This window comes from Pinus tabuliformis, chromosome X (assembly GCF_031772625.1).
Source record: "Pinus tabuliformis cultivar Carrire ecotype Pingquan chromosome X, CPIR1, whole genome shotgun sequence".
In the NCBI taxonomy this organism is placed as follows: domain Eukaryota; kingdom Viridiplantae; phylum Streptophyta; class Pinopsida; order Pinales; family Pinaceae; genus Pinus; species Pinus tabuliformis.
This window is the reverse complement of record NC_142308.1, coordinates 715659317-715685112: the sequence shown is the minus strand read 5'-3', so window position 1 is coordinate 715685112 and position 25796 is coordinate 715659317. Positions and strand designations below refer to the sequence as shown.

The 25796-nt window shown below is 38.7% G+C and overlaps 1 protein-coding gene across 1 annotated transcript in view; it reads right to left on the bottom strand.

Annotated features, from left to right (window-relative positions):
- The window catches only part of LOC149141963 (ubiquitin-like modifier-activating enzyme 5), a 479516-nt gene that overhangs the window by 153846 nt on the left and 299874 nt on the right, over window positions 1-25796 (bottom strand). The window contains exon 10 of the mRNA XM_089447610.1: window positions 2582-2656. Coding sequence (XP_089303736.1) covers window positions 2582-2656 — 75 coding nt within the window. The remainder of the gene's footprint in view (window positions 1-2581; window positions 2657-25796) is intronic.

Genomic DNA, 25796 nt, shown 5'->3' with positions numbered 1-25796 from the left:
ATCCACCATATCTTGTGTCCTCTCGTCTTAGCATGTCTTCTGCACATGTTTTTATGTTCTATCTACATTTACTATCAATGTGTTTAAGTTAATGTGATTGCTACTGGATATAATTGGAAATTGTCATTGGGTTGCTAAAGGAACATTGAAGTAAATTGTGCTAAAGCATAGAACATACCATTGTTATCTAAAATTAACAGGATTGCTTGAGGGCAAGCAATCTTGGGGTGGAAGGATTTGTAATCTTCCTTTTTTTGGTATTCCTTATGGCATGGATAGGATGGACTTTCAGAGTTGGGGGCAGATAGGTCACAAGTACAGGTTGGCATCCTTAGCAGGCCTAGGGGCTTTTGGAGGGGTTTTGAGGAGTTTTTATGAGTCTGATGGCATTCGATTGGTATATTCCATCATCTGCACAGTTTACCTTTCGTTCCGTTGCATTCCAACAACTTTCAAAAACTAGAGTTATTAATGGGCCTGACTCAATTAATTACACTTAAGGTGGCATTTCGGGAGGAATACTTGGCAGAACACCTTAGTGTAATAGCTTGTTCGAACCGGAATGAGAATATCTACAGGACATGATGGTTAGAAGTGATTTTCAGTGACCTGAGGAGGCATGGTGGCCAATTTACCCTTTTCCCACATTAAAAAGAATATTTTAATTGAAATAAAAGAGGGAAAAGTGTTCCATGATTAAAATAATAATAAAATAGGAGGTTCTAGAGGGGTCTATCAGATTTATAAAAGAGGAAGAGGAGGCCATGAGAGGACATCTTGGATTTTATATTTCTTCTTGTATGAGAGGTTGAGAACCCGGTTCTCTACTTCAGCAGTAGCCCTAGGACGGAAACCCTAGGGTGATTCAGTGAGATTAGGCGAGCACTCATCTCTCATTGGTGAATTCATCCAGAATTCACAGCAGAGCTCAACAGTGACATTTCAGTTGAGTTTTGGAGGTCCAGCACAGCATTGGAGCAGATTCTAGAGGCCAGTGTTCCATCTTAAATATTTTACTGTATCAGCGTGTAAACCCCAGTTTCTATTATAATTAAAGTTGAGATTATTTCTGCTTATTGTGTTATTGAATTGCATGCACTCTATTTGTTCTATTTTACATGGCAATCTTTTGTTAATTGAAAGGTTATTTTATGGAGAAGTTTTGCTTAGGCTAGATTTCTGCAAAATTAGCAAAATATGGCATTTGGGACATTACATTTCACTTGAGGTGCAAATTGGTTTCTTGCATCGCTTTCGATTTTGTTGCTACTATTACTTTCAGAAATCTAATTTCAACCATTACAAATTTCAGTTTCAGGAATTACTCCACTTTTGGTGTCTTATCGGTATGTCAAAAGAGAAGCATTGTTGTATGCTAATCAAATTGAAGTTTTGCATTGAAATATTAAATGGATAATACCATACATCATCTAGGGACACCCTCCAAAGACTAGAAAACACCAGTCCGAACAGAGAGACTTTCAACCACAACAGAGTTGGCTGTCTAAAAGTGTCATGCAGATTTGTCAATACAGATTTACGTGATAATAATAGTAATACCACAAATTCATAGGTGAGGGAAGCTAATTTGGAATCCACTGTAGTGGGGTTGGGACTGAAGAGAAGCTTCCCAAATGGTAGATGAGACATTTTTATAAGAAAAATACTCCCTGTGCCAAAAATGGCCCTTCACATTTCTAACAATAGAGCCTCCAATAACAGCTTCTAAACCAACCTCCAAGTATCTGAATCTTGGAGAAATGATGATAAAGATGACAATGAGGTGGTAGATGCGACTTATACCAAGAGTTTTTACAAAAATGAAATATCATAAATCACTAGAAATGAGCTTAGAAATAATTACTAATAAAGCGATCAATAATCATATAGACATTCAACAATTCTGTAAAAATTAACCATAATATGCCTAACTGCTAAGATATTTTGTATAAGAATACTGAATAGTAAACCCTACTTTTATTATACTAGCCTCTAACCTCTCTTTACGGTCATTCTTCCACCAAGATATATATGATATTTTCAGGGAAAAAAATTGGAAACAAATGCAATGTGCATTTATTTCAGGCACATCTGACAGATATCACTATTGAAGAATGCATAAATTCATATTTTTAAGCATCTGCATGTCCATGCCAATAAGTACGCACAGATACTACTAAGATTTAAAATTAAAATGTATGTCAAAGTCTCCTAGTATGACTTAAGAAAATAAACTATTATTTGTACTTCCAGGAATGTGAGGGATGTATGCTAAAAAAAAGTGACTTGGTAAAGACAAAATACAAGATCAATCAACTATGTTGTGTAATCACAACTATTTTATGATTTTACATCTGCAATATGTGTTTACACTGTATGCCAATTTATCAACATTGTTGGCTCTATGGTAAGCTCAAAAACTAAAACAGCTAAATTATACATAAAATTACACGATATACTATCAATCATATCACTCTCATGCATCTTGATATTTGTTGCTGCAATACAGAAATTGCAAATGAATAAAAATATAAGCAATTTCAAATTCCCAACGGAAAAGTTATAGAATGGAGAACTTTACCAAGTATTTGGAAACTTCACCAAATTGAAGCAAGTACTTGAGAGTACTTTGAACCAAAAGACCAGCCACAACTCCCTGTATATGTAAGTTTGAAGAAAATTAAATTTTCCTTTAGCTTTCCAGTAAAAATATAATAATCATTGTGACAAAAAAGATGACCACACAATGTAGTAGCAGAAACCAAATTTTAAAACTCAGCATCCAAAAAATAAACTCCGTTATCTACTGTAAGAAAGAAAGTTGAAACATTCTACAAAAACCTTGCTATTCAAACATGTAACCTACCAAATTGGAGAAGGAAAAGATTTGGATACAAGACTGATGCCTTTGACAAATTGGTTGAAAACAGCCATTTCAAAGGCACTCTATAATTGAAACAATAAGCTAAAGCTATACTCAAATGCAACAAGTAAATGCAATCGGCATTTCCAAGATAGATACAAGTAGCATGAAACATAGGTAAGTGTATTCATGTCTAACAAAATGCTAAAAAGCCAGTTCAATTAGAGTAAAGAAAATAGTACAAGCAAAGGTAAGCATCCAAAAGTACTTAAGAGTTAAGGTTACTCTGAAATTGTAACATAAGCTAAACTAACAAATACATGAAAGAGCATGATCAAGTAACGTTAGAAATAACACTAAGGACCTAGATCAATATCAGCATTATAAAGGAGGGAACAAGTAGATGACAAGGGAGGAGAAGTGGCACTCCTATCACCATTAATGACAAACAAGGAACCGAACTAAAGTGTGATGATGTCATTTGATGAATCAAAGAGGATCATCTTAGGGCTCAGAATGAAAGTGTCTATCTCAACACAGAGTTGACCCAAAAAAACTCTAGACTAGTCTAAAGGAATCTTAAGTTTCTACATCTAGTGCTTCCAAGTATACTTGGGTCTGATAATAAGGCACCCTTGACTACATTAAGTGCTATAAATACAAATCCATCTTGGGATCAAGGTCCTTGGGAGGGGCAATCTAGGTGACCTATATGTCCTATCTATAAATGTCATAGTTGATCACCTTCTTTGACTCATGGTTGGGGTGTAGAAGGCGACCAAGTACATAAAGAACATACATAAAAGGTGGTAGGTGATCAATAGAAATGTTGACAAGATAGAGGAGCAAAGAAGTCTTAGAAAACCAAAATTGTCAACATCCACAAGGCGGGCCTGCAAAGGCAAAATCAATCTCCTATGAGAAGCAAAGCACTATGAAAGGATGGCGCTCTCAATAAATATTCCCCCCCTTCGGGCTACTCTTGGCCTAGAGGCTCCTAGTTAAGGCTTCGCTGGGGGAGGCGATAGGGTTTGGTATCTTAGTAGGTTGTTGAAATGCCAACGCATATTTTTAGTCATCTCTGAGAATGATATCCAATGCTCTTAGTACATCTAATATCCTCTTTAACATTGAGGCCCAAGTGAATCCTATCCAACCCCTCACAAATATAGCAAGCTATCACCAGTTTTCAGCTTCTCGACAAGAGGTTAGATTTTCAAGTGTTATCAAAGGTTTCAACAAAGTAGCCTGTTTGACAAGGGACTCCTTTAGGGATAGGGTTTCTTTGGTGGGCTCAGATGAGCTTGGTAGATTCATGTGGATTCGACTCAATGGAGTTACCTCCCTCCCCAAAGACATCTACATAGCAGTTTGTTACTCCCCCACTACCCCTATTTCATCATAGTTTGTTATTCACAATGACTCTAACAAAGACCCATATTGGGAAATATACACTAGCATCGTTTAGAATTCATCAATGGGGGAAATCATCTTACTAGGCAACTTTAATGCCTATACCTCAGCTTTTCAGATTCCTCTACATTATCACTTTGATAATGTATTTTGCATCCAAGAAACAAATCCACATCGAATAGGCCTCCAATGTTTACCTGATGATGTCATTGGACCTCTTAATAGGTTAGAGCAAGCACCTCCTACAACTAAATGAATCCCATGATTTAATGATCTTAAACGACCTTTCTTACTTCCTAAAGTCACACTCCTTCAATTGCCAATCTCACAGGAGAGGTTTGAGTGGAGTAGATTCTGTCTTATCCAATCAAACTCTTGTTCCCTTTATCCACCATTTCTCAGTGACTTCCATCACACATCATCCAACCACCATGATGCTCTTACGTGATTTTTTACTAAGCATGACCAACCCTTCGAGCCCATCTAAAACCACATTTTTCTTTCATGAGTGTGAACCTAAAATATTTACTTCTCATCTCCCCCAGATGCTCCCATCTGACTCCCTATTCTCGTGCCTCACTTCTATCGATGCCAAATACACCTATCTTTAATCCTTCAATTGGAAAGTTGCTCTCCATTTCTACTACCACTACATTAAATCCACCTCACCTACACTGAAACTAGATCTTGTCCCATGAATAAGTGAAATGACAATGAATGAAAAAAACCCCATGATCAACTTTGGCACACTTTCACTCACACTCATACTTCTTATGCCCATCTTAAGGCCTCTTACTACCACATTCTTTGCCATCTGAAGCACCTCTTTATTTCCTAAAGAAGACGTGAATTGTCTGCCTCAATGTTTTAAAACTCCGACTCCGACTCGGCCGAGGATCGACTTTGACTCCGACTCCGACTCGATATCAACTCGGCCAGCTCGATTTCAATGACTCGGTCATTGTAAAAAATACATTAAATATTTATTTTTTTAATAAAAAATATAATTTTAAAGATTTTAAACATAATTTTAAAGATGTCCATTCATGTTTCCAAACACACAGCACTATAATATAGATGGAAGACAACATATAATCAAAGTAGGTTCATGAACCAATCCATTATATCAAAATGGCACCCAGTGCACTGTCAAATGGCAATACATAGTTAACTGTCATACATGATCAAAGACTCAAAACAAAAAACACATAACCAAGGAGGCTAGAAATGGCCTCTACAACAAAAGTAAATTGTGACTAGACTCCAATACTAGTACTACTGGCTAGTAGCTACTGCCAGAGGAGCCAAGATCATGTCAATAAATCTCTGGATCATCATCAGAGTCAGACAGGGGGCCCCATGGCTCCTCCTCATCATCATCATCTCCAACTGCAACTGCAGAAGTGGTACCACTAGCAGGCTGTGCAACTGCAACAGATGCAAGCTGAGATAGAGTAGATATGCGGCTGTCGTGGCTGAGCAGAGGAAGCACCTACAACTGGAGTCCTTGCTGGCTGTGAGACTGAGGCTAGTGGATTTGCATCTGCATTCAACTGAACAGCATGTTCAAGTTCAACTGATGTCTCGATATCTAAATCTAAATCAAGATCCTCATCAGGATCAAACTCTGCTGGACGACTCTCCACTACCCAATCTGATGTTGGATCAATGTCTTCCAACACAATGGGATCTGAATCAAGTCTTTTGTTCAGCAATTGGTTTCGTCTGAGCCGGAGGTTGTATTGGACATAAACTAGATCATTTAATCGTTTTTTATCCAAATGGTTTCTCCTCTTTGTGTGAATCCTCTCAAAGACAGACCAATTGCGCTCACACCCAGTTGCACTGCAAGTTTGACTCAAAATACGAATTGCGAACCTTTGCAATTCAGGACAATGGCCACCAAAGGCCTCCCACCATTGTGCTGCAAAAAACATAGGAGTGTAATGAGTTAGCTCAACAAAATTACAAATTATATCAAACTTTCAAATTATAAGCGATTTAACAAATTTAAAAAAAAAAAAGTAAAACTATTAAGAATTTGAAAATTGAAATTTTTGCTTACTTGGCTCATCTGCTTCTCTTGCAATCTTTGCTAGGTTCTTCCCAAAGGTATCCAAGGCATTGGTGAAGGTTGTGACCTGTCGGTGTATCTCCAGCTGATCAGACTCCAATGGGATCATGCGATCAATGCAATCAATCAGTCCATCTCTGACCTCCCCCCTCAAAGCTCCTGACTCCTTAGCTTTATAATGATACCGTGGGTTCAAAAAATACCCAGCTACATGTATAGGGCGATGGAGTTGATTGTTCCATCTTTCATCAATGATTGCCCAAATGGGCCCAGACTTTGCCACTCTATCCTTGTATATTGTCTTTATTTGCTCCTTTGTTTGATCCATAGCCTCATAAATGAAGCCCATAGCCAACCTTTCCCCATCCACCAACCACAACACCTTAACTAGTGGCTCAGCAAGCTTCACAAGCTCTGCTGCCTTTCTCCAAAAAGTTCCTTCATAGACTTTCTTTTTCAATTCTTTGCCTTCTGGTTTGTTAGACCAATTGCTTTGATTCCATTCATCACTGGAAAACATCTTTTGCAAGTTTCTATGTTGGAAAAGCATAGATTGCAATGTCAAAAAATGAGTAGCAAATCTAGTGAGGGCAGGCCTAACAATATCCTTGCCCCCAGTGTGTTTCCTCATGAGGTTCAAAATCAATGTATGATTGTAGATAAATTTTGTTATGCTTTTGGCATGATCTATAGTGTTTTTGACCCAATCTATTTTTCCAAATATCCTCGAGCATGAGGTCTATGCAATGTGCAGCACATGGGGTCCAAAAGATGGTCTTGTGTTTTTCCTCTAACAATTTACTAGCAAGAACATAGTTAGAGGCATTATCTGTGATGACTTGAACAACATTAGCCACCCCCACCTCCTCAACAACCTGATCCAATAGCTGAAACAACAAGTGGCCATCTTTTACCTTATCAGATGCATCCACTGATTTTAAAAACATGGTTCCCTGTGGGGAAAAGACAAGAAAGTTTATGATGGTACGGTTTCTTTGATCAGTCCATCCATCTGACATGATGGTACATCCTGTTCTTTCCCATGAGTCCTTGAACTCTTTCAAATACTCATTAATGGATTGAATTTCTTTCTGCAAACGATACCCCCTTAGCTCATGCATAGTAGGGCCTTTGAAGCCTTTTCCAGCAGCATGTATGGCATCAAACAAAGGCTCATAATATGGTGAACGAGCAACATTAAAGGGGGTATCAGCATCATAACACCATCTAGCTATGTACTCACAAGCAGTCTCCCTCAATTCTTTCTTCCAATGGTCATCTAAAGTGGGCTGCATTTGACTTTTACTAACTTGAGGACCATGTGCATCTGATGGAGAGGAGGGAGTGAAATAACTTTTGATAGTCACATCACCCTTTTTCATTCTACCCTTTCCCTTATCTTGAACAGAACCAAAAGAGGGAGGAACATATCGGAAAGGGTTGGATGTATCAGTTTGAGGGATAGAGGAAGAACCCTCAAAATCATAATTGGGGTTGGTAGCCATCATTTTTTGTATCTCCCTCTTCCTCCCAATTTCAGCCTGTATGTCTCTTTGCCTAGCCTTATCTTCTTTAAATTTCTCAAAGTTGGCCAACAATTGCTTCCTAATATCCCCAATTGCTGGTGAGGTACATGGAGTAATTTGGCCTCTAATCCTTGCCAAGTGTTGTTTCAGCCTATTAATGCCCCCAGGACCTTCCTTAATTTTCCTATGGCAAAATTTGCATTGCATTTCACTATCAACCATTTCAACATATGCCCAAGCAGGATCTCTCGCTCTAGGTGCCATTTTTTGACTAGGAAATGAAAGCAAACAATCTGACAAAAAACACTCTGTAGGCTTTCTAGATATGCACCTAAAATTTAATAAGTAAAAACAGATTTATAGAGGTGAAAAAAATACCTCCAAGCACAAACTGCCTCCTCAAGCTTGCTCCAAGAATCAGCTCCTCAATGCTGCTCCAAATGGCTGCCCAAGAAGCTCCTCACTCCAGCTACAATGCTTGCCCAAGACTCCTCACTGCCGCTCCAAAAACAAGCTCAAGAATTGCTCACTAACTCTCAAAGAAGTTCTCACTCAAATGCATGAGATGGCTATGAGGGAATGAGAGCGTTTGAGTGTGTTAAATAGGGTTTGGGAGGGGGAAATGGACCCCAAATAACATTTAACTAGTTCATAAAACACATTGGAGTCCAAACCAATCAGCAAACACCTTAAAATTTCATTAAAAAAATGTCAAATCGTTGTTTTGATGGGGTTACGGGCCGCTGGTTATGACTCGGCCGAGTCAATACGGAAACGGCCGAGTTGGCCAAGTCAGCCATGACTCGGCCGAGTCATGGCTAACTCGGCCTACCGAACCATTTCTTCAACCGAGTTACACTTCTGGGCAACGAAACAGATCAACTCGGCCGTTTCTGTTTCGAATCGGCCGAATTTTAAAACTATGGTTTGCCTCCATTCTTCGCTTCCCGATAAGCTTCTAACACACCTTTCCCACTGCTCTCCTCTCCTACAACCCCCCAAGATCATGCAAACAAACTCATTGTTGGATCCATGGGACTCCAATAGCAATCCAGTGCCACCGTCACCCTCGTCGTCGTCAGTTATCAGACTCCGACATTCTTGACATCATCAACTTCCATCCTGAGACTTGTTCACTTAGCCTTCTACACAATCCATTTATATACATGTTTATGAGGTTGTCCTATTATTATATCCCTTTTTTTGCTTTATTTTATCCTAGATTTAGCTTTGGCATTTTCTAGTCGTGTTTGCACTCCAACATTGTAATTGTATTTGTACTAGTCGTATCCTTCAATCCCATTGACCAATTTATGGTCATTTATTGGACATTAATAAAATTATATTATCTTATATTGTATTATCTCCTTCCCCAATGCAAACTCCATGTTCACACATACCTCCTCCCTACCTCTCTTCTACCCCTCTTCTTTCCACCTATTCTCATACTGAGTCTATTAATGAGATAATAGGAAAGTTTCCTAAAACATTAAAAAATGTCATCCTAATGCTACCTAGAATTGTTGTTGCACAAACTAGTAGGCCTATTAATAGGCTAAAGCTAGATGGCACAACAACACCTTGGGATAAAAGCCCACTGTCACCAAAGCCTATGTCCCCTTCACTTCGCAGGTTTTCATTTATGGGAGGAGTCCCAGTATCCCTCACTTGTGATAGATGTTCCTAGTATAGGTTTTAAGTCAGACAAGGAGGCTAAGGAACTTATTAGGTGGTTATTGAGGACCCTATTGGGTGTTTCAACCTCTAAAGGAGTGACAGGTCCATGGTACATCCATCAGATGGCAGGTGTAATGTGTAATAGTGATGGGACAGAGTGGGGGCAAGAGGGAAGGCTACAAGCCACATGCCATGGTACAAGGGTAGTTATACTTATGATTAAGGAGCCCCACACATTGGGTATATAAATGTAGGAGGGAGCAATTGTGGTACATGAGTTACCCCGACCTTTGTTTTTTTACCCTTCTTCATATGTCTTTTGCCCTTTATTGATTTTTCTTCATTTTACTACTTGAGATTCAAGGGGATGAGAGCATGATGTGTAAGATGTAGTAGTGAATACCCCCTTAAGGTGGGTCAATTTATCGTCCAACAGGGGTTGGGACAATCATGGCTTCCTTAATGATGTAGGGGGCACTCATATGGGCCTTGGGAACTAGGGTGATGGCCATAATTGTTGGAAAATGTAACTAGGTCCGGTCTTCGGTAATGTATTTGAGTCATCATGAAATGTACTTGTCAAAAGAATAAAGAAAAGAATTTTTATTATTCTATCAATGACTTATTAAAGCATGGGTTTCATGCTTAGGTCATCATTATATTAGTCAAAGTCCCCATTGTGGACACTTAGGATTAATATTGAGTCTATAGAGTTTTCGTACATTTAAAGAGACCCTTCTTGGGCTTCTGAATCATGTAAATAGGTTTACTATTGAGTCAAATATAATTTATGTAACCTCCACACCAAGTCGGCCTAAAGGAGATCAAGTCAGCCTAAGGACACCAATTTGACCTCACTTGAAGCTTATAAATAGAAGGAAGTTGAATTCATTTGGAGCATCTCATCTCAAGCTAGTTCGAGTGGGTAAAAGAAGTCTAAAGGAAGTGCGAGTTGGGTCAAGTCTAAGGAGAAGAAGAAAATTGAAGTTTTGGACCTACTCTCTCTGTTTCATGCCCTAGTTTGGGAGATCAAAGTCTTCCAAGTGTTGTTGCTGCCAGTTGTTGCCTAATGTCGTAAGTTGTTGCATAGTCGAAGTTATTGGGGTGGAAGTGTTGCTGCAAAGGGCTCGAAGATCTGGAAGGTTGACTTGGTGTGGAGGGAAGGTTTGGTCTTTGTATAGGTTGAAGAGTCTCAAAGAATACTATTGAAGGAAGAGAGTTTTCGAATGGGCTTACCCTTCGAGGAGGGTTTTTCCTTGGCATAGTTCCTACACCTTGTGCCTTTTGTTTTGTGATCATCATACACACATAATATGGTAATTTCTTGATGAAACATAAGATAATAAAGAAGTAAAAGAATCCAACATAACTCACAAGTAATTATCAAGAAAGAGGAAACAATCCCTAATCTACTTGTATTGATTTCTCAACATGGTATCGAAGCTAAGGTCAGGAAAAGTTGAAGATCACTTTGTTGGCATGGATTCTCCCTCTTTGATAAACTACATGAAGATCGGTATCAACATTGGTGGAAGTTGGATCAAGAAGGTCATCTACTACTTATTCAACAAGGTCAAAAATCAAGGATTCTTGGTTGCTTTTACAGGATTCTTGTTTGCTTTTACAGGGTCTCTTAGTGATGACAATGCATGGATCATTGATAGTGGAGCATCAAGACACATGACAGGAGAAAGTATACAACTTCATACACTATCAAAGTGTTGATTTCGGGTAGCATCGGATGTGCTCTAGCCACGAAATTTGGTGGAGAGATTGCGGCACATGAGATCTCTAATACCTAGAAAGGATTTGGGCAGATTCTAAACAGATTAGGAGATATTAAAATAATTAATATTTTTAATGGAGTCCCTAATTCTAAACTTAGAGAATAAAATATTAATGTGTATTAATATGAAACTGTGTTAGAATGGTCCAAAAGACATGGATCAAACCAGATCTAATCTTAGTCATTGATTAGAGACTTAATCTAGGCCATTGAGATGTCAACAGGGAAAGTATAAGAGGAGGCTTGAGGGTCACTTGGAGAATACACCAAAGTGATCAGTCATTCTATTCTCTAGAGGAAGGCTTGCTAAGAGAGATAGAATTAGTGATCAGGAGTTGCAGCTGAGGGGCATTGAGTATAGAGAGATACAGAAGCAGAGATAGTGTTGGGAAAGCAGTGCAGTAGCCCAGGGGAGTGACGCAGAGCTAGCTAGGGCTCACACAAGGCCACGCAGAGGCAGCCGAGAGCTGCACAAAGCCTCAAAGAGGCCAGCGTTGCTGACGCAGAGGGCCAGAGGGCTGATGCAGGGCCTCCCAAGTCTGATGCAGACCCATCCGAGGTGACGCAGAGCCAGCGTGAGGCAGAGAGGGGTTGACGCAGTCCAAAGAGACGTTGACGCTGGTGTTTCTGGGGCAAATTTGTGCTGAGTAGCTGCCGGAAGGATTATCTGAGGTTTCAGCCAGGAGATTTGTCAGAAACTGAGAGGTATTACTACCAAGGAAACTCTCTGTTGAGTAGGCTAGTTTCGGCCCCCAAATTGTACTCTGATATTGCTTAATAAGAAAACCCTCAAATAGTTGCACCAATTTTCCCACATTAGGTTTTTTCAGGGGCATTAGTCCAAAAATAATGGTTTCATCTGGTGTGTTTGTTTTTGTTTCTTTTAGTTGTTGATCTGTAATATGTTGAGCATGCATTAGTGTTTACTTTCAGTATTTACATTGTAAATAACTTGTTAAGAAAAATAACAAGTAGGTAGGAATAAATCAAATAAAGTGCATGGAAGGTTTCTACTAAATAAACTTAGAAACTTCAACACAAAGGAGCCATCTTCTCATGTAGTGGAATTGGGTGACAACAAAAGCTATGTTGTTAGAGACCTGGGATCAACATCGTTGATGCTAGAAAATGGATCAAAGTTGCACCTCAACAACATACTATATGTTTTAGGTTGAAAGAGAATTTGCTTTATATTTCTTGTTTAGAAGATAAAGGGGATATACTTGCTTTTGTTGATGGAAAAGTATTGGTTTGGCGAAAAGACTCTAGCATTGATAAATCTAGGATTATTGGAGTACATGAAGGAAGCCTTTATAGAGTCATTACACCACCTCCTCAAGCTTTGGTTCATATGGAAATCAATCCCATTGAGCTATGACATAGGACGTATGGTCATCTACATTATAATTTCATCCCTAGATTCCCTACTCTTAATCAATTGGTTCATGGCATCCCAAATATGAAGTTAGATGATGACAAAGTATGCAAGGGATTCTCTTTGGGAAAGCATACAAGAAAGCCATTTACGAATAGTGAAACTAGGTCTAAAGAGATATGAGACCTCATCCATTCTGATGTGTGTGGACCCATGTCTGACAAATCACTTGGAGGTCATCTCTACTATGTAACATTCATTGATGATCATTCTAAAAAGACATGACTCTGCCTTCTCAAAACAAAAGATGAAGTATTTGAAAAGTTCAAAGAGTTCAGGTCCTAAGTGGAAACCTAACTGAAAGAAAAATAAAAACTCTAAGGTCCGACAATGGTGGGGAATACACTTCTAAGGAATTGATTGCATATTGTAAGGAAGCAGGAATTAAGAGGAAGCTCATTGTTCCCTATTATCCCGCACAAAATGCAGTGGCCGAAAGGAAGAATAGGTCAATTGAAGAAGGCATTCAAACTGTACTCCTTGATCGAGACCTACCAAAATTCTTATGGGGAGACACAGCAATGACAGTCGTGTAAATTCAAAATAGAAGGCCTCATAGAAGTCTTGATAATATACACCCAAAGAATTATTCATAGGAAAGAAACCGAGTGTGGATCACCTCCAAATCTTTGAAATTCCAGCACACATCCATGTTCCAAAGGACAAGCGAAAGAAGTTGGACTCTACAAGTATCAAGGGAATATTCGTTGGATATAATCTCTCCTCAAAAGCATATAGAATCTACATTAAGGAAGGAAGACATATTGAAGTAAGCAGGGATGTCATATTCAATGAAAATCAAACCTACAAGAAATCAAAGGATATTCCTATTGATTATGATGACGAACAAGTTCCCATATTTGAAGAAGAAGAAAATCATCATGAAAACCCTACTACAAATCAAGAAGAAGAAGGACCAAGTGCACCTATTCAATTTGTGGCCATCCCAACCACAAGGAAAAGGCCAAATTGGTTAAAAGCCACATTAGAAGATGTTGAAGGACATGAATTACCGAAAGGAACCTTCAGGGAAAGTAAAAGACCGAAGAGATACTCTAGTTATGCTGCATATATGACAAAGTTAATTAAAGGCGAACCATCTACATTCAACGAAGTTGCTCATCAAGAGGTTTCGAAGAAAGCGATGCAGGAAGAATATCAATCCATCTTGAAGAATGGGGTTTGGAAAATCGTTCCTAGACCTAGGGACAAATCGGTTGTCACATACAAATGGATCTGTTGTCGCGCAGATTGACACGACAACGCTCAGACCGGGGGCTGTCACTCTGATCCCCGATCCCTCCGTTTAAGCCTGTCTCCCGCGGCTAAGGGGGGTAGACCCTGTGGGGTAATGAGACCAACTGTCGACCAGTTGGTTGGGAGACACGAGATACGATGATAAAAGGGCTCGATGGATTTGATAAATTGCAGACCAGTGCCTTGTGGAGTTAATGCTTAAATGATTACTTTTTAAATGATATAGAAACATGGACCATGAACAACAACCATCTATCATCAGCGAAAACACAATGCTCTTTAGAATGACCAAAACGATATCCAGCAACAGAAAATTTTAAAAGATAAATGCCTTAAAATACCACGAGAATTATAAACCGTTAACCAGATATCAATTTCGCATCTTGACCTAGAATATTCAGCGTGAAAGATATAGCATGATAATAACTGAATCTCGCAAAAATAATTTTCCAAAAAGTTTTTTTTTTTTTTTATAAAAATGAAAATCTAAAAAATTAAAATTTTAAAATCTATTCTAAAAATCTAAAAATTAACTATACAAAAGATAAACCTAAGTCTAAAAAAAACAAAACTAAATAAAATCTTTTTATTTTTATTTCTTTTTTAAAACCATAAAAAATGAGATTTAAAGATTAATCTAAAATATAAAATAAAACTAAACTATACAAATTTTAAATTAACCTAAAAATCAAATCTAAATCTAAATAAATAAATAAAAATCTACATTTAAAAAAAAACTAAACTAACTTAACAAGATTAAATTGTAAACAAAAGCTAAGTCCTAAACATAAATATTTTTTGTTTTTATTATTTGATATATCTAAAATAAAAATTGAAATCTAATATGCTAAATCTAAAAAAAAATTAACACGAAATCTATTTTAAACAAAGTAAAACTATACAAATGAAACTTAAGCTAACCCTAACCATCCGAAACCTAAACTAACCTTACCTTATCGCATGAAAATACGAATGGTCCGTTTATTACCTGTGTCAATAAAACGTGATTTACGCAGTTTGCAGGTTCGGTTTGGACGGCGGATGAAGGAGCATGGATACAGCAGCGTGGAGACTTACGCTGATACCCCAAGAAACGCAGGCGGCTTCCAGACTACGGGCAGAAATGATTTCGAAATGGATATGGCACAGCACTATGTTTGATGGCGCAGAATCGTAAACCAGCTCTCAAGCAATCACCACGCTTCACCACGCTTTTGCTATCAGATCTAGAACCGACCGTGAAATCGTGACACAATGAAACAGCGGATATTACCTGGGCGAATTTCTGCTTAAAGACTTCAACTGAGCTCGGATTTTGCAGAGAAACCTAGCCGAATCACGTGAAAGGAGAGAAACGAATCCCTTTTTTTTTTTTTGAAAGCTTCTGGACGCATGCTACGGATTGCCACATGCATATGATCAAAAAGGAACGCCGAGACAAGATCAACCCTCAGCAACGTGACCAAGAGAATCAAAAAACGCTGGGAAGTGAAAACGCATTTTCCCTGGCTTGATGTGGGTATAAACGTGGATGAATGTTGAAGCCACTGGTGTGATTTTGTCTTCAGGAATAAGAAATCTTCATTCTATCATTGGGCTTGAGATATCTGATATCAGATGTCGGAAAATTTTATTGACAGTTTTCGTAGCTTTAGTTTGCTGACTAGATGTGTTCTCCTTCATCCAGCTGATGTATGAAATGATGCCCATCACAGTTTTAGCATATTTTTAACAGCCTCGGATCAGAAGTGCCTAAGCCATGCAAAATCCAAAATGAACCTGAACAAAATTTTGGAACCCTAAAACAGAAAAACTGATTAATGTACAAACTTGGCCCCTCAACAGCCAGATTTAGCCATAAATACAGAAATTATTTAGAATATCATGTAATCTTGAACTTCACTGTGAACAGAAAGAAAAACTCTCAATGTAAAACAGAAAAGAAACTTCGAATGATTAACCCAGGGAACAATCAGCTGGGCTCTGCACAGAAAGTGCTTGCGGGAGTTGGCTGGTTCAGCCGAGAACTTCCCCAAACGCCCACAAATTTCCTTCAAAAAATGTTTTCCTGCACATCTCAAGCAACCATCAGCAAAGAGAGAGAGAAAGCTGCTAGATCTCAGGAAATAATGGAGATACCTGCCATTATTTCAGAAACCCTAGCAGCCCTCAAACCCTAACACGTGAGCAAGATACCTGTACTCACAATGCTCTAAAAAACCAGCTATTTTAACTGCTAAAACTGAAATATGCAGAAAAGCAAAAATCTCACAGCAATTCCAGAGAGTAACACCAGCCAGTTTGAACCCCAAAGTCTTTTTATTAATCAGAAAATCAGATTACAAGAGAGCTTTCAGTACAGACTCACAGATCAAATGATCTGAAATGACCCCCCTAAGACCCTATATAAAGGAAATGATCCTAACGGCTAGTTCGAGTGATCCATGTAGAAATGATCTCGACCGTTGATGAGGATCAAGACATCTCTTGATCTCATCCGTCGATTTATTAACTTAAAATATTATTATTTTATTAGTTAGGGTTTTTGCTTCATTTTTTAATTTTTTTATTATTTTATTATTTTTATTCATTTTTTAATTTTTTAATTCATTTAACATGGATCACTGAACTAAGCTTTCGGAAACATCACCTAGGACCTAGGACTTAGGACTCATGAGGGGATTTGAAACATTTCTCGACCCTCAGGACACATTACATCATGACTTTTACAACTTTATCTCAAGGGGACAAGCCCACTTAATACAGACCCTCATAAATCACCCAGCTCTGCGACACCACGATAATCTAGCAGATCAACACACTAGGATTCTCCTAAAGTTCTAATGACAAAATCAATCCCGGCTTTGGGGTCAGGTTTGAAGGAAAACTCTGCCGATCTGTGGATCGGTGAGACAAAAAACCTTCCGGGACGTAGATTATCATCAGCAAGTTAGGTCCACCTAGGCAAATTACATACATGACTCATGTCTGCTAAGATTATTTACAATTAATACATGCAGACTGGGTTTACAATCAAAAAGATCAAGCTGCTGATGATGGCAGGATGGCACGGACATGTTGATCAGGTGCTGCTTCTTTCTGTCAAAAAAAACGGGGTGCACTGCATGGGTAGTTGACCAGAAGAGGTCAATATCTGGCTCTACTTGGGGACACGTTGCTGCTTGCAGGAATGTGAGAATCCAGAATCTGCATCCATACAACACAAAAAATAAGTAGCGTCCATCCCAAAAATCAGCATATACATTAAGCACAGGAAAGATAAAAGCTCTTCATTTATTAACTACCTAATAACATGAAAAGTAAATCTAATCCTAAAACAGAAATGAAATGCTGAAAAGACGAGGAGTAGAGTTAGAAATACAATACAAAAATGCCTCACGGCATCAGATGTGTTCAATATAGTGCATACTGAGCATTTGCCTGCTTTCAGGCAAATCTGTCGGCTGCTTGTCGGATGTGCCATGTCCAATTTTGCATATGGTAGGACTCTTTCCTATCCGAAAATCAAGCTGCTCACGGCCGTCTGATGCATCAAATCTTCGTCTACTCTTCTTCCTCTTGCGCTTCCTCTTTCTGGCAGGATGAATTACTGATGATCTGGAACTTTCTGTTTCGAAACTATCAGATGAAGTGTGTAAGATATGCATGCTAAGTCTTTTTGTGTCTTGCATCTGACTTTTATCGTTTTTAAGCTTATCTGGATCATCTTCAACTAACCACCTAATGACCTCCTCATAGTAAGATGGAACTTGTTGCGGCAAATGAGAAGGCTCCTGGTTTCTCTTATCATCTGACCATTGTTGAATCTTTTGAACTTGTATTCTAATGGCATCCATCTGACTAGAGCATTCATCCCTTATAGCGCTGATTTGCATGGCATGATTTTCTTGCATGTGTTTTATTACCTTATCATTCTTTTCCTCTATGTCCATCAAGCAATGTTGCATGAAATTTATTTCTTCTTTATGATTCGCTTGCATGTCAGCCAACTGATTGTTATGATTGAATGTCATAGAGTCAATTTCCCTATCATGATCAGTTTTCATGGTCACCATATTTTCCTCTAAGACTGACATCTTGTTTTTCATGCTTCTAATTTCTGTTTCATACTTAATTTTCATGGCCTCAATTTCCTTAGCATGCTGATTTTGCGTGTCTTCAATCTCCTTATTACGTTTTTCCAGATGGGTGCGTAAAGTTTTAACATCATTGATAAGATTAGTTTGGTTGCTTTCCAGATTTTTCACCAGCATCTTTAAATCTTGTATAATTCGCTTTTGTTCTTCCCTTTCACTATCATCTGTCCCTGATTTTTCACTATCATGAACTTGATCTACAATATTTCCGGTGGATGACACATTCTAATCTTGAACTCTTTCTTCAACAGCTTGACCTTTAATATGATTACTTTCTTCTTTTTGCACAGTTTTAGAGGTAGAAGGCAAGCTGTTTGGACTATCATATCTATCTTTAAAAGCATCGAGAATGTCTTGTAAAGAAGTGAAAAAATCATTAGGAAAATTATTAAACCAATTCAAGGCATCACCCTCTAAAGAATGGACAAATAGACGCATCTTGAAATCTTCATTATTATATTGAGGAAATCTACAATACAAGATCTTTACACAAGTAAACATGTTTAAATGCCTTTTAACAGCGACCGAACCATCACCCGAGAACTTAAGTAATTTACCAATGGCCTCTTTCGGAAGATCATGGAGATTATCAGTAAAATGACATGGTTTAAATGAATAATCCATGATGAACAATAAGGGATCAGATGGATGATAGAACTAGCTCTTTGCTCAAGAAAATCAAAAGATGAAAGAAGTGGAGTCGCCACTTGAACAATAAAACTGATTCTAAGATCCAAGAAGTAACCAACAAACAGATATGCGAGAGGCTTCTTGTCTGGGAAAAAATAAGAAAATGGAGTCGCCACCCAAACAAGAAACACACCGAAGAGAAGATGCCAAAATATTGAATCTGCCAGCTCGACTGAGAGATGAGAAAGATGCGAAGATGAATGATTGTCGATGAAACTCCAGGAACAGAAAAACTCTGTCCCCGGCAACGGCGCCAAAAATGTTGTCGCGCAGATTGACACGACAACGCTCAGACCGGGGGCTGTCACTCTGATCCCCGATCCCTCCGTTTAAGCCTGTCTCCCGCGGCTAAGGAGGGTAGACCCTGTGGGGTGATGAGACCAACTGTCGACCAGTTGGTTGGGAGACACGAGATACGATGATAAAAGGGCTCGATGGATTTGATAAATTGCAGACCAGTGCCTTGTGGAGTTAATGCTTAAATGATTACTTTTTAAATGATATAGAAACATGGACCATGAACAACAACCATCTATCATCAGCGAAAACACAATGCTCTTTAGAATGACCAAAACGATATCCAGCAACAGAAAATTTTAAAAGATAAATGCCTTAAAATACCACGAGAATTATAAACCGTTAACCAGATATCAATTTCGCATCTCGACCTAGAATATTCAGCGTGAAAGATATAGCATGATAATAACTGAATCTCGCAAAAATAATTTTCCAAAAAGTTTTTTTTTTTTTTTATAAAAATGAAAATCTAAAAAATTAAAATTTTAAAATCTATTCTAAAAATCTAAAAATTAACTATACAAAAGATAAACCTAAGTCTAAAAAAAACAAAACTAAATAAAATCTTTTTATTTTTATTTCTTTTTTAAAACCATAAAAAATGAGATTTAAAGATTAATCTAAAATATAAAATAAAACTAAACTATACAAATTTTAAATTAACCTAAAAATCAAATCTAAATCTAAATAAATAAATAAAAATCTACATTAAAAAAACTAAACTAACTTAACAAGATTAAATTGTAAACAAAAGCTAAGTCCTAAACATAAATATTTTTTGTTTTTATTATTTGATATATCTAAAATAAAAATTGAAATCTAATACGCTAAATCTAAAAAAAAATTAACACGAAATCTATTTTAAACAAAGTAAAACTATACAAATGAAACTTAAGCTAACCCTAACCATCCGAAACCTAAACTAACATTACCTTATCGCATGAAAATACGAATGGTCCGTTTATTACCTGTGTCAATAAAACGTGATTTACGCAGTTTGCAGGTTCGGTTTGGACGGCGGACGAAGGAGCATGGATACAGCAGCGTGGAGACTTACGCTGATACCCCAAGAAACGCAGGCGGCTTCCAGACTACGGGCAGAAATGATTTCGAAATGGATATGGCACAGCACTATGTTCGATGGCGCAGAATCGTAAACCAGTTCTCAAGCAATCACCACGCTTCACCACGCTTTTGCTATCAGATCTAGAACCGACCGTGAAATCGTGACACAATGAAACAGCGGATATTACCTGGGCGAATTTCTGCTTAAAGACTTCAACTGAGCTCGGATTTTGCAGAGAAACCTAGCCGAATCACGTGAAAGGAGAGAAACGAATCCCTTTTTTTTTTTTGAAAGCTTCTGGACGCATGCTACGGATTGCCACATGCATATGATCAAAAAGGAACGCCGAGACAAGATCAACCCTCAGCAACGTGACCAAGAGAATCAAAAAACGCTGGGAAGTGAAAACGCATTTTCCCTGGCTTGATGTGGGTATAAACGTGGATGAATGTTGAAGCCGCTGGTGTGATTTTGTCTTCAGGAATAAGAAATCTTCATTCTGTCACTGGGCTTGAGATATCTGATATCAGATGTCGGAAAATTTTATTGACAGTTTTCGTAGCTTTAGTTTGCTGACTAGATGTGTTCTCCTTCATCCAGCTGATGTATGAAATGATGCCCATCACAGTTTTAGCATATTTTTAACAGCCTCGGATCAGAAGTGCCTAAGCCATGCAAAACCCAAAATGAACCTGAACAAAATTTTGGAACCCTAAAACAGAAAAACTGATTAATGTACAAACTTGGCCCCTCAACAGCCAGATTTAGCCATAAATACAGAAATTATTTAGAATATCATGTAATCTTGAACTTCACTGTGAACAGAAAGAAAAACTCTCAATGTAAAACAGAAAAGAAACTTCGAATGATTAACCCAGGGAACAATCAGCTGGGCTCTGCACAGAAAGTGCTTGCGGGAGTTGGCTGGTTCAGCCGAGAACTTCCCCAAACGCCCACAAATTTCCTTCAAAAAATGTTTTCCTGCACATCTCAAGCAACCATCAGCAAAGAGAGAGAGAAAGCTGCTAGATCTCAGGAAATAATGGAGATACCTGCCATTATTTCAGAAACCCTAGCAGCCCTCAAACCCTAGCACGTGAGCAAGATACCTGTACTCACAATGCTCTGAAAAACCAGCTATTTTAACTGCTAAAACTGAAATATGCAGAAAAGCAAAAATCTCACAGCAATTCCAGAGAGTAACACCAGCCAGTTTGAACCCCAAAGTCTTTTTATTAATCAGAAAATCAGATTACAAGAGAGCTTTCAGTACAGACTCACAGATCAGATGATCTGAAATGACCCCCTAAGACCCTATATAAAGGAAATGATCCTAACGGCTAGTTCGAGTGATCCATGTAGAAATGATCTCGACCGTTGATGAGGATCAAGACATCTCTTGATCTCATCCGTCGATTTATTAACTTAAAATATTATTATTTTATTAGTTAGGGTTTTTGCTTCATTTTTTAATTTTTTTATTATTTTATTATTTTTATTCATTTTTTAATTTTTTAATTCATTTAACATGGATCACTGAACTAAGCTTTCGGAAACATCACCTAGGACCTAGGACTTAGGACTCATGAGGGGATTTGAAACATTTCTCGACCCTCAGGACACATTACATCATGACTTTTACAACTTTATCTCAAGGGGACAAGCCCACTTAATACAGACCCTCATAAATCACCCAGCTCTGCGACACCACGATAATCTAGCAGATCAACACACTAGGATTCTCCTAAAGTTATAATGACAAAATCAATCCCGGCTTTGGGGTCAGGTTTGAAGGAAAACTCTGCCGATCTGTGGATCGGTGAGACAAAAAACCTTCCGGGACGTAGATTATCATCAGCAAGTTAGGTCCACCTAGGCAAATTACATACATGACTCATGTCTGCTAAGATTATTTACAATTAATACATGCAGACTGGGTTTACAATCAAAAAGATCAAGCTGCTAATGATGGCAGGATGGCACGGACATGCTGATCAGGTGCTGCTTCTTTCTGTCAAAAAAAACGGGGTGCACTGCATGGGTAGTTGACCAGAAGAGGTCAATAGGATCTATAAGATCAAACATGTTGTTGATGGAAGTATAGACAGGTACAAAGCTAGATTCGTTGCAAGGGGTTTCTCTCAAAAGGAAGGCATTGATTATGAAGAAAATTTTGCACCCACGGCAAGGTACACTACCACTAGATCTTTGGTTTCATTGGCTGCTACGATGGGCTGGAATATCCATCAAATGGATGTGAAGGCCGCATTTCTGAATGGGACCATTGGTGAGGAAGTGTATATCGAACAACCCGAAGGCTTTGAAATTAATAGTGGGGTCTCTCATGTTTGTAGACTTAAGAAGGCCCTATATGGTTTGAAGCAAGCACCTAGGGCATGGTATGCAAGGATGGATGCATATCTACTTAGAATTGGATTCATAAAGAGTTTTCTTGATTCGAACCTCTACATCAAGTTCGTGAATAATGAACCCGTCATTATTCTACTATATGTGGATGATCTATTCATCGCAGGTGTGAAAAGAATACAAGAATGCAAGAAGATGTTGGCAGTTGAATTTGAAATGAAGGGTCTAGGACCGATGCACTATTACCTAGGTCTAGAAGTATGGCATAGACCTGGGAGATATATTTAGGGCAAGGAAAGTACTGTAATGTTCCTAATTAGGAAAAACAGTAATATACAAGCAAACAACAAATTACACCACAGAAAATTTCAAACTTTAGTATGCACCCATGAAAAACGAGAAATGTAGAATCACATGAACCATTTTATTATAAACTAGAGCAAGAGTACAAATATATGGAAGAAATGCACCTAGGCTTGCCTCAGAGGCAAGCAGAGCAAAGCCCAGATGAATAAATATGAAGCTTGGATGCTACTATCAACTGCCCAAGCACTCCTTTGTGCTACCCCAATAATTCTTCACTATCTGTTGCAAAGATATAGCTGGAAACCCCTCCTCAAGTGCTCAGAAAATTCTGCAAAATTACCTCCAAGCTCCTCAAGCAAAACCCACCAAAACCCAGAAAGGGTTTGGCCTAATTCTGACCTCTGAAAATCGACCCCCAAAGGCCCTACACTACTGAAATATGTTGCCTTTCAATGCACCCGCAAACCTCCCCAAAAACACTCAAAAAAGGCTACAAACAACTCCACAAATATTATCCTTATTTCTCCCAGCATCAATGAGCAAGCTCCTCACTCCCACGTGTGCCCAGTGACACCCTTCTACGCATGGCCAGGAGCAGCAAACTCACTCTAGAAAATAGTTCTCCTCCAGCTCCCAAACTCCCCAAAAAGCCTGCAAAATACTTGAGTTCCCTTCTCCTAATTTCCTCTAGCAATTTCTCCCCGAAAGAACACTGAAATGATTCCCTCAAGAGCCTCTCCTGCGTCCTCCAAAAATACGCACTGCCTGGCAAATCTGAATGCAAATGCTGGAAAATTCACTGTAAGTCTCCTCCGGATAGGTGTGAAAGACCCTCTCTCGCGTGGCACTCGAAGTCCCTCGAAGAACAGGTGACTTCTCTGCTTGGAAAACTTGTGTTGTACAACAAATGACCCAGCTAAGCAACTCGAGCAACTTAGTTAAGTTTTGATATGCCAAATGATGCAAATGAAGTTGAGCTCCCTCCTTTTATAATTTCGTGGGCCTTCCTTCCCATGTGGGCCCCTCCACCAAGAAAATCGAATTCCCTCCTACGCATTTCGAACCATAGGCTAAGTGAAGTGCGTTTTCCATTGTGTGGGTGGCCCCCACACTCCACTATCAAAATAATTCAACTTCCTTTTAACTCCTAAGTCCTTTACCAAAAATGAGTGGGTCCCATAGCCTCCAAAATTGTTCTCAAAATTGGGGAATTAATTATGTTCCAAAATAATTTAGGAAGGGACATTATAGTCCTCCCCTCCCAAATGTTGCTTGTCCCCAAGCAACTTCAGCGTTGGATGCTCCAATATGTGCTCACCCTCCCAAGTGGCATCCTCATCTGGCAAACTCTTCCAATGCAACAAATACTTCCCGATCGTTCTGCTTCTTAGCTTCCTCTCCCTAGTCTCTAGGATGGCTTCCGATTCCAAAACGAGATGCCCCTCATCATCAAGTGGAGGCAACTCCACAGTTGTTGTAACCTGCTGCCCCAACACCCTCTTGAGGCATGAAACATGGAAAATGTTGTGGATCTTGCTCCCTGGTGGTAGCTCCAACTCGTATGCTACCTCTCCAACTCTCCTGATCACCCTGTATGGCCCATAAAAGCGTGGTTGCAGCCAATGTTTTAAAACTTCGACTCCGACTCGAAAAAGACCGAGGGTTGACTCTGACTCCGACTCGGAAACGGCCAAGGGTTGACTCCGACTCGGTATCGACTCAGTTGGTTTGATTTCAATGACTCAATCGTTGTAAAAAATACATTAAATTTTCTTTTTTTTAATAAAAAAACATAATTTCATTCATGTTTCCAAACACAAAGCTTTAGAATATAGATAGAAGACAACATATGATCAAAGTAGGCTCATGAATATATCCATTATATCAAAATGGCACCCAGTGCATTGTCCAATACACACATGATGATGATATAGAGATCAAAACAAAAACACATAACCAAGGAGGCTAGAAATGGCCTCTACAACAAAAGTAAACTGTGAAACATCACCAGTCACCACTAACCAGTACCATTGGCTACTGCTAGAGGAGCAACATCATTTGGCTCAACCTCTGAATCAGAGTCAGCCAGGGAAACCCATGGCTCCTCCTCATCATCATCTCCAACAGCAACTGTAATAGTGGTAGCACTAGCAGGTTGTGCAACAATTATACGCTGAGATAGACGAAATATGCACTTCCGTCATGGTTGAGCAGAGGAAGCACCTGCAACTGGAGGACTTGGGGCTGAGCCTAAGGCTGGTACATGTGGATCTGGGCCACCGCCTGTAAATCCAAATCAAGATCCTCATCAGAATCAAACTCTGTTGGATGACTCTCCACTACCCAATCTGATGTTGGATCAATATCTTCCAACACAATGAGATCTGAATCAGGTAATTTGTTCAGCAATTGGTTGCGTCTGAGCCAGAGGTTGTATTGGACATAGACTAGATCATTTAACCATTTTTTATCCAAACGGTTTCTCTTCTTCGCGTGAATCCTCTCAAAGAAGACCAATTGTGTTCACACCTTGTAGCACTGCAAGTTTGACTCAAAATACAAATAGAAACCTTCTGCAATTAAGGACAATGGCTATCAAAAGCCTCCCACCATTGTGCTGCAAAAAACATAGTAGTGTAATGAATTAGCTCAAGTTTCAACTTTCAACAAATTATATCCAACTTTCAAATTATAAACAATTCAACAAAATAAGTATTAAAAATTTGAAAATTGAAATTTTTGTTTACCTGGCTCATCTGCCTCCCTTGAAATCTTTGTTAGGTTCTTCCAAAGGTACTTGTGACTTTGCTAAAGGTTGTGATATTTCGGTGTATCTCCAGTTGATCACACACCAATGGGATCATGCGATCAATGCAGTCAAT